This window comes from Gastrolobium bilobum, unplaced genomic scaffold, assembly GCF_033153095.1.
Source record: "Gastrolobium bilobum isolate Gb01-03AN ecotype WA unplaced genomic scaffold, APGP_CSIRO_Gbil_v1 utg1421, whole genome shotgun sequence".
Classification (NCBI taxonomy): domain Eukaryota; kingdom Viridiplantae; phylum Streptophyta; class Magnoliopsida; order Fabales; family Fabaceae; genus Gastrolobium; species Gastrolobium bilobum.
In genome coordinates this window covers 1,430-17,119 of record NW_026897280.1, presented here as the reverse complement: position 1 = coordinate 17,119, position 15,690 = coordinate 1,430, and the positions used below count along the sequence as shown (strand labels likewise).

The following is a 15,690-nucleotide window of genomic DNA, read 5'->3' as shown; positions in this document are numbered from 1 at the left end:
GAAAATCAATGTAAGTGGGTCTCATGCGTGAGTTTAGAATCAAGGGGAATGTGTAGGGCACAATGACTCTATTAGGGGTGTTCGCGGTCTGGATTGGATCGGTTTTGGAAGGAAAAATCATTCGATCCAATTTCTTCGGTTTGATCATATAATCATCCATTCGGTTTTGATTTTTTTTCAAATCCGATCCGATCCAATCCAATTTTTTTCGGTTTGGATTGGATCGGTTTTCGGTTTTTTGAAAATCTAATTTGTTTCATGATTATTGTGCAAATAACATCTTTTGTATATATAATATATATTGGCTTTGTAAAAAAAAATTGAAATACAAAAGCATCCGTAAATGATAATATAGTTTTTTTTTTGGGCAATGAGATATGAAGCTCTACAAAAATAAAATTTTGTTGGTGAGAGATGACTAGATTTTTTCTTGGGTTTAGTTGATGGGTTTATAAATTTTTAGGCTATGATTAGGGAAAGACCCAAGTAGATAGAGGAGAATTAATATTTTGGATCGGTTTGGATTGGATCGGTTTTCATCAACCCATCCAAAAATCGATCCAATCCAATTAAAATTTGCGATTTTTTTTCGGTTTTCGATTTTTCGATTTTCGGTTTTCGGTTCGGTCACCGCGGTTTGAATCGGTTTGGATTGGTTGATAAACACCCCTAGACTCTATGACTGTATTTCGACATAGTAACAACAAGGAGAATATGTATGCAAAAAGGTCTCTCCTCAATAGTAATGAGGGGTACTTATAAGCGGACACAATTCTCTAATAAAGTGTGAAAGAGAGCCATAACTGTTTCTTCTCTTTTGGGCCCCACTAGGTGTGAGATAAGCATTCTCATTTAATGTATGAGGTGTTCAAGGGATTAAGATTCACTATGACAAGATAATATTTATCTCACTTTAAGGATACAGGATTGTAACCCTTGTAATGAACCTAAAAGGTTGGCCCAATCAATTAGACTTGTGTGATCAGTCTAGAACAATTTATATTTAAAAAAAAATTATGTGTGTTTCAAATTACATTTTAAGCTTAATAGCACTTGGATTCAAAGTTTGTGCATTAGTGCATATGGTATCTTTCATCCTAAGAGGCTAGGGTGATGCACTTTGGAGAGCAAGGTGTACATCTTTGTGTTTGTCTCCCTACATGCCTACACAATAGTTATCAGTATCTTACGATACACGATACGATTCATACAATGCCATATTGTATCTTACGATACAATACGATATTTTACGATACGATACTGTATCTTATGATATGATGCGTGTATCATATGATACAAAAATTGTAATTTTCAATATTAAAAAAAGAAATAAAGATTCGATGTGTAATTTAAATTAAAAAAAACCTAAAAAAGATCCTTTTTGGAAGAGAATGATGCACTAGTTATGTCACTGATAGATGCTGATAGTGATAGTAGTGATAATATTAGTCTTAATGATTGATGAATAGGAGAATAACTGGTTTGCACTTTTTTTTGTTTTTACTGGTTTACAATTTAATTACTTATGTATTTTGCTCATTGGATCTTTTTTGGAGTTTGGATTTATATAATATTAATTATATTATATATTTTTAAATTTTTTATTATATTTTTGTATCTTACGATTCGATACTATTCATGATACACGATACAAAAAATCGATCAAATAACATACGATACGTATTGCGATTCAGTAACCTTAGCATACACCCTCTCTTACTTAACCTTTTCATAACAATAAATAAATAAATAATAATTTATCTATCTTTAAATTTTAGAGAACTAAGATTACAATATACTTTAAATTAAATAAAAATCTCTACCAAAAAAAATTAAATAAAAAATAATACAACTTTATTTAACCACTTTAAGGCCAGCTCAGTTTGTTTTAGATCTCGATTCAGCGATAAATTAAGTTTGTGTAACTTTCCCGCAATTGTTGTAAAAACTTATTTTTTAAATTAATATAACCTACTTCTTTAAAATCGAAAGAATAAAAATTAATATTTGCATAAATTTATAACCAACACACTTTTTATATACTTTCATGCAAACCTCAATTACTACTATACCCAGTACTTTTGGGCAAGTATTTTTTTTCCTTTTTATATTTCAAAATTAAATATTTTTTATATTATAAGAAATATATATAAAAAATAAACTTAACACATACATAAATATGTGAGACTCATATTTTTTTTTTCTCTTCTCCTCACATAGTTTCATACTTTTTTTATACTTATCTGTTATATTAATTTATCTCATTCACACTCTTATCTCGAAAACTTTGTTAGGTTGTATAAACCTTGAGATTGAGACATGAGGGCCCTGCTAGTGCTGATAGTGAGGAAGTCAAAGCACGTTGAGATATATTATTGATTACTCGTATCTTTTAAGATTATAACCTTGTTCGTAGCGGAATGGAAGCCGCCGCCAGCACTTTTCATGCATTGGGCGAGCGGTATCCGTGTTGAAGCTTCCTCAACCAGCTTCTAGAAGTGATATACATAAATGGTAACAAACTTTCTCTCTTTTTTATGTTAATCACATATTAGGACGCATATAAATTGTGATGTCTCCTTACCAAATCAACTATTTTCCACTGGGCATGTTTGAAATCTATTCCAAAAACAGTTTTTTGATTTTGTGGGAGAAAAAAAAACTTGTTTGATAGAGCCCGTTTTTTAAAATAAATTTTAAAAATTGTAATTTTTTTTTATAATCATATTTAGAGAATATATCTGAGTTATTTTTATTTTGTATTTTGAAAGAATAGAAAATATTCATCTCGAAAACAAAGTTACTGAATAATTTTAGACTGACCCGGGAAAAAAGAAATTGAGGTGTCCCATTTTTTAAGTGTGAGATTATATATAGCCAAACATGCATGTCGAGCACCAACTTTCAGTTGGTTTCGTGTTTGTATTCCAATTCTAGTTTCATAGAACTCACTTTACCTATTAAACTTACGTCTTGTGGTTTTATGAACTATCATTCTAATTAATATTTGATACACAAACAATTTCTAATTTATTTTAAGAGATATCATTAAGTATTTTCACAGTGGCTTTCGTAAAATTAAGCCAAGAAGAAATTATGACAGAGAATGTACTAAAAATAAAGTTAGCAAAAATTAATGTGTTAAATGACTGTCCAGAAACATTATTTGATTTATGCGTAATTGCTATTTTGTAAAACCTCAATGCTTAGTAAGGTCTTTTATTGTTATTATTCAGGAATAGACTTGTAATATATAGAGGTAGATTAGATTTAACTTATACCAATATAAGAATAGCAAATCTTACCTCCAATCTTAACCATTGATATCTAGTACTTTAATATACAAATTTCTCTTAAATCATATCTTACCGCTGTTCTGATGAATTGCTCTGATTTCCCTGTATCCATATTATTTACCTTTAACCACGATCATTCTTGGTGGCTACATACCCAGCAGCGCCACCAAGAATGACTACAAGGGAGAAGAAGGTGAGGTTGGATGGAATAGTGGTTTGGAAGGGTTTGTAATTGTATAGAATTATAGATAAAGATTTCTCTATTAATGCTGGCATAACCCGGAATTCATTACAAATGTGACATTATGTGCATAATATGTATAGTATAATACTGTCATGCAACAATATCACACAGACCCTTAAAATCAAACACATATTGGCCTGTTAGTTGACTCATTAATTGGTGGTAAAAGTCTCCTACTACGGGTCAGATAATACGTATAAATGAGTAGTCAAGCAAATTCTTCAATTGGGAAAAACAGAGACGAAATTGAGATGTGTGTTTGTCTCCCTACAGGCCTACACCCTCTCTTTCTTAACATTTTTTTCTTTAAAGTAAATAAATAATAGTTTATCAATCTTTAAATTTTAGAGAATTAAGATTATAATATAATGCTGAAAGCACATAAAAAAATAGCTAAACAAAAAAAAAACTAGATTTGGTAAAAGAAAAGTAACCCGTCGGTTCTCAATTTCTATTAATAAAATAACAAAATTCAACTCTTAGAATAAGGATCATAAACATTCTTTTATAGACTAATTACAAATTGGTCCGAAATTCAAAATTCAAAAATCCTGAAAATATGAAAAATTCCTAACATAAATATAACGGTAACTAATTTCCAGAAATAAATAATTACAATTAAATCATGTCAAATGTGTTGCTTTCCTTTTCTTGCCAAATCATCCCAAATATGTGCTGCTTTATTAAGACTTGGATTTGATCATAATTTGTAATATTTCAAATCACTGTTTCTTTCAACAATTGGGTCATACTTATTTGGCCACAACTCTAATCGATTCTGAGCTTCTTGAATCAATGGTTTGACCAACTGTAAATACATCACAATACACTTTAAATTAAATAAAAAATAATGCAACTTTATTTAACCACTATATGACTAGCTTAGTTTGTTTTAGATCTCGACTCAGCGCGCGGTAAATTAAGTTTGTGTAACTTTCCTGCAATTATTGTAAAAAAATATTTTTTAGTTTACTATGGAATAATCTTTTCTTTTCTTTTTTGGTATAACCTGAAGATATTTCCTTTCAACTTCTTTCGGTCACCTTGTCCTCAGAGTAAGGCCCCAAAGGCTATCCCTTATTAGAATAGTGGGTGCATTGAGCTTCGCCCCTGGAGGAAGGATGAGATTATCTTCCATTCGAGAAGAAAGACACGTCCTCTGACCCCAAATTTTTTCCAAGAATTTGCTTGAGGCAGGGTTTGCAACCCTGACCCAAACAAATCTTTGGGAGCTCAGCTGTCAACTGAGCTACCATTGGATGTTACCATGCAATATTTTTAATTGTAACTAATTTGGAATAAAAGTGTTGTTAATGTTTATGTATGCAATATTCTTCATTACTGTCAATCGGTGTTTTAAAACTCGGACCAGTCATCGACTCGGTCAAAGTATTGGGTCACTGGAGGATTAGTTCAACCGGTTTCAACTAGATTTACTGTTCACATATTAAAAAATATAAGCATATTACTTATATTAAAAATTCATCACATAAGAAAACTATCAATGAGCTTCAAAAAATAAATAGGTTCTCAACAATAGCAAATAGTATATACTTCTAGGCTTCTAGCTCTAGACCATATCCTAACATTGGATTAAAATTGCAATGTAAGCTAAATGTACATTTTGTGCCTTGACATAACATAGATAAACTAAATCATGAAAGCGTTAAATATACATTAAGGAGAAAGTGTCCACCGTTGAGATGAGACCATAGTGTTTATCGGTCTTGAGATCATTATAAGATACAACTAAATTACATAAACAAACTGCAATAATCCAAAATACCTTCTTATTTTCACCTTACTTTTTAATCATATTTACCATAAAATATGAACATAATCTTAATTCAAGAGTTCTCAGCAATCACAAAAAAAAAGTTTACCAAAAACAAAAAAGAAAAAAAGAGGGTCAATCGATTTAACCCAGGTCAACCGGGTCGTCGGGTCTCGGCCGGGTCAACCGGTCCAAATCGAGTTGACTGCAGAATCGCTTCAAATGACCGCTTGGATCAGGGAACCTACCGGGTCACCAAGACCCAGAACGACCCGATCGGTCCGAGCCAATTTTTAAAAACCTATTGTCAACATTTGGTGCGGTCAAAATTGAGAGCAAATAGACTTAGTTATTCAGAATTTAAAAGTAAAATATGTGAATAAATTAATATAACGTACTTCTTTAAAATCAAAGAATAATAATTAATAGATCTGAAAGTCAGTTATGAAGAGATGAGAGTGGGATCCACGCGCGCGTTTTACTTTTCTCTGCTAGGGTTCAAGTTACGGTACAGTGGTAAGATGGAATCGGAGGAACGAGACCAGCAAACACTGACGGAGGAGGATGGCTCCAGAATCACGCGGGATAGGAGCTGTACTGAGGAGGAGACTCTTTCTCGGGAGGGGAAGAAGCCGAAGGGTGCAGCGATGGAGGATGCTACAATGGATGAAGCCATGCTTGAGGAAGGAGGTGGAGTGCCTGCTCCAGTATCTCCAGTCTGAGTGAGTCCTGAAGGGATGAAGGCTGAGGCTAATGGTAGACCTCGTAGCATAATGGTGTCCTATAAGGACAAGCTGCTTAGGTTGAACGGGAAGGGAGGGCAATCTGACAGTGAGGATGAAGACTGGTTAACGAAACAGAAAAGGGAGTAGGAAGAAGCGGATCTGATGGAGAGTTTAGCTCATTCTGTCGTAGAGGACCCTCTGTGTCCTCGTTATATTTTTTTGATGAAAGAATACAAGAAGGACTGCGAAAAGTGGCGGAAGTCTCTCATCATCAAATTGTTAGGCAAGCGGATCAGCTTCAGATTCCTGATGACTCGGTTGCAGAGGATGTGGAATTTGGTAAGTCCTTTTAAGACTATTGATTTAGATAATGGATACCTCATACTGAGGTTCCATGATGATGGTGATTATAGGCATGTCCTAGAAGAAGGTCCTTGGATCGTCAATGACCACTATGTGGTAGTCCAAAGGTGGAGACCTTTTTTTGATCCATATGACGAAAGTGTGAAGAAGATGGCCGTTTGGGTAAGGATACCTGGTCTCCCAATTGAACTCTATACGGCTCGCTATCTTTGGCGAATTGGCAACATCTTTGGCCGCACCCTCAAGGTAGATAGGAATTCCTTGAGGAAGAGTGAAGTTGGTGAGGAAGTGATCACTGAGAGGGGCAAGTTTGCACGAATCTGCGTTGAAATAGACCTGAGGAAAAGCCTGCTATCCAAGTTTGTGATTGGTAATAAAGTGTACCCGGTTGGATATGAATGTCTTCATTTGTTGTGTTTTAAGTGTGGGATGTATGGGCACAAGAAGGATAATTGTCCTGAAGCTCAAACTCAGTGCAGTCAACATGTGGTAGGAAGTATTGTTTAGGTTAAGGAGGTGGCTCCTATTGCTGTGAAGGTTACCAATGTGGTGGACCAGGAAGAAGCATTTGGCAGCTGGATGATCATCCAGAGAAATCCTAGGAGCAGGAAGCTTAAAGCTAATCCTGTCATCCAGAATAATGTGGTGGGGGATCAGAGTGCCATTAAGGTTTCAGCATCCCCTGTGCTAGATGCTGTGACTGTTTTGCCGGTGGAGGAAGCTGGGAAACAGAGGCTGGAGGTACAAAGTAGTACAATTCATCCCATTAATGAGATGGGATCCATTGAGGACTCTATGGAGATGGACAACAATCGTGTCAGTCTACCCAAGGAGATTGTGGCATCTCGATCTAGTTCACAGAAGAAATCTAAGAAAGTAGAGAATGGAGCCAGAAGAATTGCTTCTAAGGAAGGAAAGGATAAACCTAAACTTGGTCCTAAGTCAACCTTGAAGAAATCTGGCACTGAAAATGTCTCTCCAAATTCGGTGCTAGAGGGTGTGCACAAAGGATTGATCAAAAACAGAGGAAAAAGCTTGCCCATTCAAGAGGCAGGAGGTACTAATCTCTTTGGTGGTAGGAAAGACTTCAGTGAGAATCCCTTACTGACCAAGTTAGTAGCTCCTGTTCAAATTGGGAGGGTGATTGGAGAGGCTCAAAGTCTGATAGGGGGATCATCCTCTCAACAAGTGTGTAGCTAGTATTGTTAGGGGTTCTCCCTTGTACAAGTTTTTTTTTCTGTTTTTAAATTCATGTTTATTTTGTCATGGAATTGTAGAGGAGTTGGTAAGAAATGTTTCCCTGCTCTAGTTAGAGACTTAAGTTTCAGATTCAAAGTTAGTGTTATGGCCCTGTTGGAGACTAGGGTTGGTGGGGTTAGAGGTGAGGCTATTATAACGAGGCTGGGTTTTTCTAACTTCTTTAAACAGGATCCAATTGGGTTTTCTGGGGGCTTATGGATCCTATGGGATGGTAATAAGGTGGAGTTGGATGTCTTACATACACACTACCAGTTTGTTCATACTAGAGTTAAATACCTAGATTCAAAAAAAGTTGATTTGGTGACTTTTGTTTACGGTAATCCTAGGAGGTTGGAGAGGAGACTCCTTTGGGCTGAATTGGAATCAGTTAGTACTTTGATAACTGATCCCTGGCTAATACTAGGTGACTTTAACTCTGTCCTTAAAGCTTATGAGAAGGTAGGAGGTAAGGATGTGTGTTGGGACAACATGTTTGAGATGCATCAGAGCTTATTAAGGTGCAATATCAATGACATGGGGTGCAAGGGGCCGGATTTCACCTGGAAACATGGTAGACTTCGGGAGAGGCTTGACAGGGCTGTTTCCAATGAAGAATGAAACCAGGCTTGGCCTGACAGATTTTCTACTCATCTTCCTTTTTTCAATTCTGATCACAGGCCACTTCTTATTTGCAACAATGGTCAATCTAGACCGGGAGAATTTTCCAGGAGCTTCAAGTTTTTGGCTGCCTGGCTAACTGATCACAGGTTCTATGATCTGGTCAAGAAGAGCTGGGAAAAGGATGATAATTGGATAACAGCCAGGGGCAGGTTTGAAACTGATGCAATAAAGTGGCATCAAAATGTTTTTAAAGAGCATATGAAACAGAAGAACAGGCTGTATTCTCGGCTAAATGGGTTGGATAGTTACAAGTATGGGAGATTTGATCATAGCACTGAGGTTTTGCAGAGCCTTTGGAAGGAGCTCCAATCTATTTTGGTCAAGGAGGAACTGACTTGGTATCAAAGATCTAGATGCCAATGGCTCAAGTTTGGGGATAGAAACTCTAAGCTTTTGCACTCCTTCACTTTATCTAGAAGAAGACACAATATGATAGTGACTTTGAAGGATAATCAAGGCAATTGGATAGCAGATACTGATTCCTTAATAAACTTGGCTGTTTCCTTTTACCAAGATTTGTTTAAAGCTGATGAGGAGAGGCATGGGGAATTCCCAATTCAGAATGCTTTTCCTAGCTTAACTATTGTTGAGAAAAGGTTTCTGTTCCAGAAACCTAGCAAGGAGGAAATCAAAAAGGCTGTGTTTAGAATGGGAAAATTCAAGGCCCCTGGACCAGATGGTTTGAATGATTTGTTCTTCCAAAGCCAGTGGGACACTATAGGAACATCAGTGTGCAAGATGGTGGAGGAGACTTTTTATTGCCCTGGGAAGGTGAGGGAAATCAATGGGACCCTTATTTGTTTGATTCCAAAGAAGGATAGTCCCGAGAATATAAAGGATTTTAGGCCTATTAGTCTTTGTAATGTTGTCTATAAGATCATTACAAAGACTATTGCAGAAAGGTTGAGGAATTTACTGCCTAGGATTGTATCTCCTAATCAATCCAGTTTCATAAAGGGCAGACAGGGCACAAACAATATCATCATAGCTCAAGAATTTATTCACTCGATGAGATCCAGGAAAGGTAGAAAAGGTTGGATGATGGTAAAGGTGGATTTGGAGAAGGCTTATGATAGGCTTGATTGGGATTTTGTTCGGGAAACTATGAAGGATGTTGGATTTCCTGAATCTCTTACTGACCTAGTCTATAATTGCATATCCACTTCCTCAATGAATCTGTTGAGGAATGGTGTGAGAACTAAGGCTGTTGTTCCTGGGAGAGGCATTAGGCAAGGGGACCCTATTTCCCCTTACCTATTTGTCCTATGTATGGAAAGATTGGGCCATCTCATCAATGTGGCAGTGGAGACTAAAGCTTGGAAACCAATTTTATTAAGGAAGAATGCCCCACCCATTTCTCATTTGTTTTTTGCAGATGATATTATTTTGTGTGCTGAAGCTAGTTTGGACCAAGCCCATGTGATGAATCAAGTTATGAAATTATTTACTGGGGCATCAGGTCAGAAAGTAAGCAAGGACAAAACCAGAGTTTTCTTCTCCAAGAATGTTTGTCTAGAAAGAGCTAAAGAAATCAGTGCTTCTCTTGGGATTGGGATTACTTCTGATTTGGGGAAATATCTTGGTGTTCCCCTTCACCATAAGAGAGTCACTAAAGGAACTTTCAAGCATGTCTTAGGGAGAGTTCTAGAAAGATTGTCTGGCTGGAACCTAACCTCTTTGTCCTTGGCTGGCCATTCTGTCTTAGCCAAGTCAGTATTAGAAGCCCTTCCAGCTTATTCAATGCAATCAGCAAGCTTACCTGTTGGTGTGTGCAATGAAGTGGAGAAACTGACCCGAAGTTTCATTTGGGGCTCATCCCAAGCTAAAAGGAAGACTCATCTAGTGAGTGGGAAACGAATTTGCAAGGCTAAGAAGGATGGGGGCTTGGGATTCAGGGATCAAAAGCAAGTGAATAAGGCTTTTTCCATGAAACTGGGTTTTGAGGTGCTCACTAACAAAGAGGATCTTTGGATCAAAGTCCTGAGGAGTAAGTATAAGGTTGAAGAGGTCTTCAGTCTTGTGCTACAAAAGAATAATGTTATTTCTAATACATGGAAATGCATCCAGAAGGCTTGGGATCTGATGCTTGAGGGGACCAGAACCATTATTGGGGATGGTACTAATACCTATTTCTGGACTGACCGGTGGGTTCCCAATGTGGGAAAATTACTGGATCATGTTGTTACCATTATCCCTGAGGAAGCTAAGTGTTGGAGGGTGTGGGATTGTGTTAGGGAGGGAAGCTGGGATTGGATCAAGCTGTCACCACTTCTGCCTAATGAGATTCTTGATGCTATAGGGTCCCTGAATCCACCATCTGAATTTGAGGGACAGGATAGAGTGATTTGGACCTCTTCTAGCTCGGGTCTTTTCACTATTAAATCTGCCTATGATTATTTGTCCAGGTCTGATTATGTTGCTGGTTCCAGTAGGTGGGACTTGGTTTGGCATTGGGAAGGTCCACAAAGGATCAAGTTTTTTCTCTGGCTATTGTTTGGGAATAAGCTCCTTACTAATGCTGTGAGAGTAAGGAGAAATATGACTAATATTGCTGTCTGCCCCAGGTGTCATAGCAGTGTGGAGGAAGATAATCATGCGTTTAGGCAGTGCTCCTGGGTTCGGGAGGTTTGGAAATGCTGGGTTGATGTCAGGGAGTTGGAGGCTTTTCTGAGTGATGATATGGAGGATTGGATAACCAAAAACCTTGATAGGGATAGAAGAAACAGTAGTTGGAGATTGAAATTTGGAGTCATTTGTTGGTTTATTTGGAAAGATCAAAATAGTTTAGTGTTCAATGAGAAGGGATCCTCCCTTCAGGAGATTTTCTCTCAAGTTTCAATTTTTGTAAATAATACTATAGCTGCTAATGAAATGTCGTCAATGGCTGGGCTAGCAATGGACAGATTTGAGGAGATTTGGGTGAATTGGAGGCCTCCACCAGCTGACAGGGTGAAGATTAATTTTGATGGTGCTTTTTCAGGAAGTGGTTCTAGAGCTTCTTGTGGTGGAGTATGTAGGGATGGGGATGGCCATTGGATTATGGGCTACTCTCAGAAACTAAACCCGGAATCAGTCTTGATGGCTGAACTTTGGGGACTTACAATTGGACTGGAATGGGCGTGGAATCAGCATTTTAAACGGATCATTGTTGAAGGAGATTCCTTAATAGGAATTCAGCTGGTTAGAGAGGGATGCACTACTTCTCATCCTTGTTTTGTTTTGGTTTCCAGGATCAGAATGCTGTTGTTGAAGGACTGGTTTGTAGAGATTGAGCATGTATATAGGGAAGCAAATCAGGTAGCTAACTGGTTGGCTGTGTCTGGTAATACTGGTGGCTGGGATACCCAGTGGTATGAGCGAGTGCCTTCTGGGTGTGAGGAGTTGTTTGATGAGGATGTTAAGGGTATTATGGTGCCCATAATTGTCTGTCTGTAGTCTGTTTTCTTTCCTATGTATACGAAAAAAAGAATAATAATTAATATTTGCATAAATTTATACCCAACACACTTTTTATATACTTTCATGCAAACCTCGATTACTTTTATAATCACTTTTGGGTAAGTATTTTTTTCCCTTTTATATTTTAGAATTTAGTGTTTATTATGTTATAAGAGATAAATTTATTTCTTACACATACATAAATATGTGCGGGACTCATATTGTTTCTCTCTCTCTCTCTCTCTTTTTCTTACATAGCTCCATACATTTTTATATGTGTAAAAAAATAAATTTATCTTATATACACTTTTATTTGTTAATGTTGCCCGTTAATGTTGCCAGAGGTGCCAAGCTAAAATGCTTGAGCCAATACGTTTTTTTCTTCCTAGAAGTTGTCAGAAGAAACTCGAAAAAAACACATTTCTAAGATATTTTTGGGCAAAAGAATTACCCGGTAAAAGTTGATTGGATAAGTTTTTTCAAACTAATGCAACCAAACACATCAATGATACTGACGGAACTCGTGTCATGTCAACGTCACGTAGGCAATCCCGTTATTATAAAATTTCGGAAAGTCATAACTTTTGACTCGGATATCCAAATTAGATATTTTGTTATTTTATATAACTTTTCGATATCTACGCAATGACTCCTCATTTGACATATTTTATCTCTCACAAACATAATTCAAATTTGTAACGATGGTACCACAATCACAATAGCGTTTAAATCCAAAAGATGGCACGTGCGTCAGCTCATGGTGTTGGTTCAGAAAAAACTCAAGATCTTATGGATTTAAATGATCTTGTAATTGTGAAACTATTGTTGCAAATTCAAACTATGTTTGTGGGAGATAAAATATATCAAATGAGGTGTCATTATGTAGATCTTGAAAAGTTATGTGAAATAAAAAAAAAACTTCTAATTTGAATACCAGAGTCAAAAGTTATGATCTTTTGAAGTTTTATGGTAATGAGACTGCCTATATGACGCTGACATAGCACGGGTTCTATCAATATCATTGATGGGACTAGTACCGTCAATACCAGTGACGTATTTGGCTGCATTAGTCTAATTTTTTTTTATCTAATCAGCTTTAATTGGACAGTTCTTTTGCTCAAAAATTCTAGAATGGTGTTTTAGCCCATGGTAGTTAAAATCAGGATTTTAGCTAAAATTGGAAGGGGGATAAAAATCGTAAAACATAAAATTCTAATATAAAAAAATCATAAAAAATCGTAAAAACGTAAAAAAAAACGTTTGGAATTTTGATAAAATTATTTTGATTAAAAAAATCATAAAAGCACAAATTAAAATTAAAATTTTAACTACCGTACTTCACTCAACAAACTCGAAAGAACGAAAATAAAGATAACTTTGTTAGGTTGTATAATAAACCTTGGAACACCGACAAAAATGTCACTGTACACCAAGTTTTTTACCTAAATGCCATGCGAACAGTATTATTTTCCAATCTGTCCCGGGAGCAAGTTCGCTACCCGGTCGAACTCGGTTTGCTGATGTGTCACATTTCTAGTGGATAATGTAAAACTATTTGTGTCTCATGTGTAACGTGTGTCAATCGGTTTAATTAATAATAAAAGAGGCTTTATGGTAATTGACGTTTTGCATTAATGGTAATTGACGTTTTAACGTTTTGCATTAATGGTGATTGACGTTTTGACTATCAAGGGAAGTTTTATAAAGGAGTAACTGGTGACAGGTTCAGTTACGTTCAGAGAAAAGAGATTTTCTGATAAAAGGTGGTTTACAGAAATGCTCTCCATCATTGTCTACCCAGAAGAGTTGTATCAAATTCCTGTCAAAGAAGATACAAGAATAGTGAAGGGTTAAGACTCTGAGAAAGGATTTCACCATCAAAGTTCTTCCGCACTAATGGAGAAAGGTACACTCTTATGTGAAACTCATAAATTCTAAAGATCCTGTATCATGTTCTTAACTATTACTGTTGAACATGAATCATGAATTACTGATTAAATTGCTTACATGTGGTATCAGAGCATGTGTTTAAGAATTTATGTTTTTTCCATGTATGATTATAAATGGATTCTTGATTTGGAAATGTTAGGGTTCTTTGCAAATTACCGATTCTGATTTGCAAATCATATCTTATTTTATTTCCAAATTCACGATTTCCAAATTACCGATTTGCAAAGTTTTATCTTTGGAATTCGATTCTTATAAAAGTCAAACGGTTATATGAGAATTTCCATAAAATGAAAACCACCGTTTGGTATTTTGAAGCAAGGTACTCTGTGAATTTTTAAACGTAAATTACTTCTCGGTTTTTGATCAATTCACAAAAGGACGAAACGAATGCATATTTATGGCTTCTTGTATGAATGATATTGTATGTGCATATTAAGCAAGTCGCCGATTTGTGTTGAACCGAGTTGCAAGTTGTTTTCTTTTCACAATGTCTTCTCGATTTTCGTGCTTAATGGACAAAGTTGAAACTTTTATGAATTATTGAAAAACAAGAGAGCCTTTCAATTGATTTGAATGAAATATAACCACCATACGGTTTTTTAAGAAATAAAATTGAAAGATAAAAGCCATGTCAAATTCAGTCACGTAAGCTAATCCCATCCTTACGGTTTTCATATTGATTTAAATGATTATGTGATGTGGTTGGATTAAAATTAAATGTGAAAATTTAATCCTATTATTGTTTATGAAATATCAAAGTTTTGAAATTAATTATGGTAGATTTGTTAGTCACCAAAGTGGCCAAATCTTGAAGAGTTATTTTAATTTCAAATATCATGAATTTTATTTCAATTACCATGACTGTGATGCTATGAAGAGTATGAAATAATTTTCTGGTTGTGGTATATTGAAGTTCATTATTATAGAACAGTTAGGGATCAACCCAAAGGTTGATTATTTGTTTTATAAAATGAACATGGATGTTGGTATTGTTGGCATATTTTCTCACATTTGGACATCCAAAGATGACAAATATTTATGATAGGGGTATGCATCATTGCCAAATTATGCGAAATTTATATAGCATCATTATAGTTAATGTTGTATGTTAATGGATCCCCAAAGGCGAACATTGATATGCATTGAAGTTAGTATAGTTGAATCTGTGAAGTATGTTAGTATGTGACATGTATGACTCAAAGCATTAATGTTTAAATATTATTCCTTGCAGTACCTGTTGCTACACATTCCATGTTCTCAACTGTTACAGTTTTTAATGGGCTGAACTTCTCTGAATGGAAAGAGCAAATCCAATTTTACCTTGGGGTAATGGATATGGATATGGCTCTTAGAGAAGAGGAACCTGGTGCTATTACTGATGAAAGCACTGAGGATGAAAGGGACCATTTTAAGAACTGGGAAAGATCCAACAGATTAAGTTTGATGTACATGAAAATGAGCATAGCAAGCAACATTAAGTCAGCTCTTCCACAAACTGAAAGTGCCATCGAAATGATGAAACTTGTGGAAGAGCGCTCCCAAACCGCTGATAAGTCTCTTGCTGGGACACTTATGAGTACACTGACCACCATGAAGTTTGATGGTTCGCGTACTATGCATGAGCATGTTATTGAAATGACAAGCATTGCGGCAAAATTGAAAGCATTGGGAATGGATGTGGATGAGAACTTCCTGGTGCAGTTCGTATTGAACTCATTACCGTCTGAGTATGGTCCTTTCCAAATGAACTATAATACCATGAAAGACAAATGGAATGTGCATGAATTGCACAGTATGTTAGTTCAGGAGGAAACCAGACTTAAGAATCAGGGAGCTCATTCTATCAATTATGTAAAGCATCAAGGAGCTGAAAAGAATAAAGGAAAGAAGCATGAGAAGAAAGGAGGAGGAGGAGGACCCCTTAAAGTGAATGAGGCCTCTTCTTCTAAAATCCACAAAAAGGAAAGTAATGCAAAGATG

At 36.0% G+C, this 15,690-nt stretch overlaps 1 protein-coding gene across 1 annotated transcript; it reads left to right on the top strand.

Annotated features, from left to right (window-relative positions):
• Nucleotides 1-5,835: 5,835 nt before the first annotated feature.
• Nucleotides 5,836-15,155, top strand: LOC133305695 (uncharacterized; the record flags this gene model as incomplete). The annotated part of the gene is made up of 6 exons (XM_061505935.1): nucleotides 5,836-6,021; nucleotides 6,364-6,891; nucleotides 6,940-7,514; nucleotides 7,680-8,159; nucleotides 8,319-11,725; nucleotides 14,942-15,155. Coding segments are annotated over exons 1-6 (5,390 nt in total), but the record flags the coding sequence as incomplete, so codon positions are not given.
• Nucleotides 15,156-15,690: the final 535 nt, after the last annotated feature.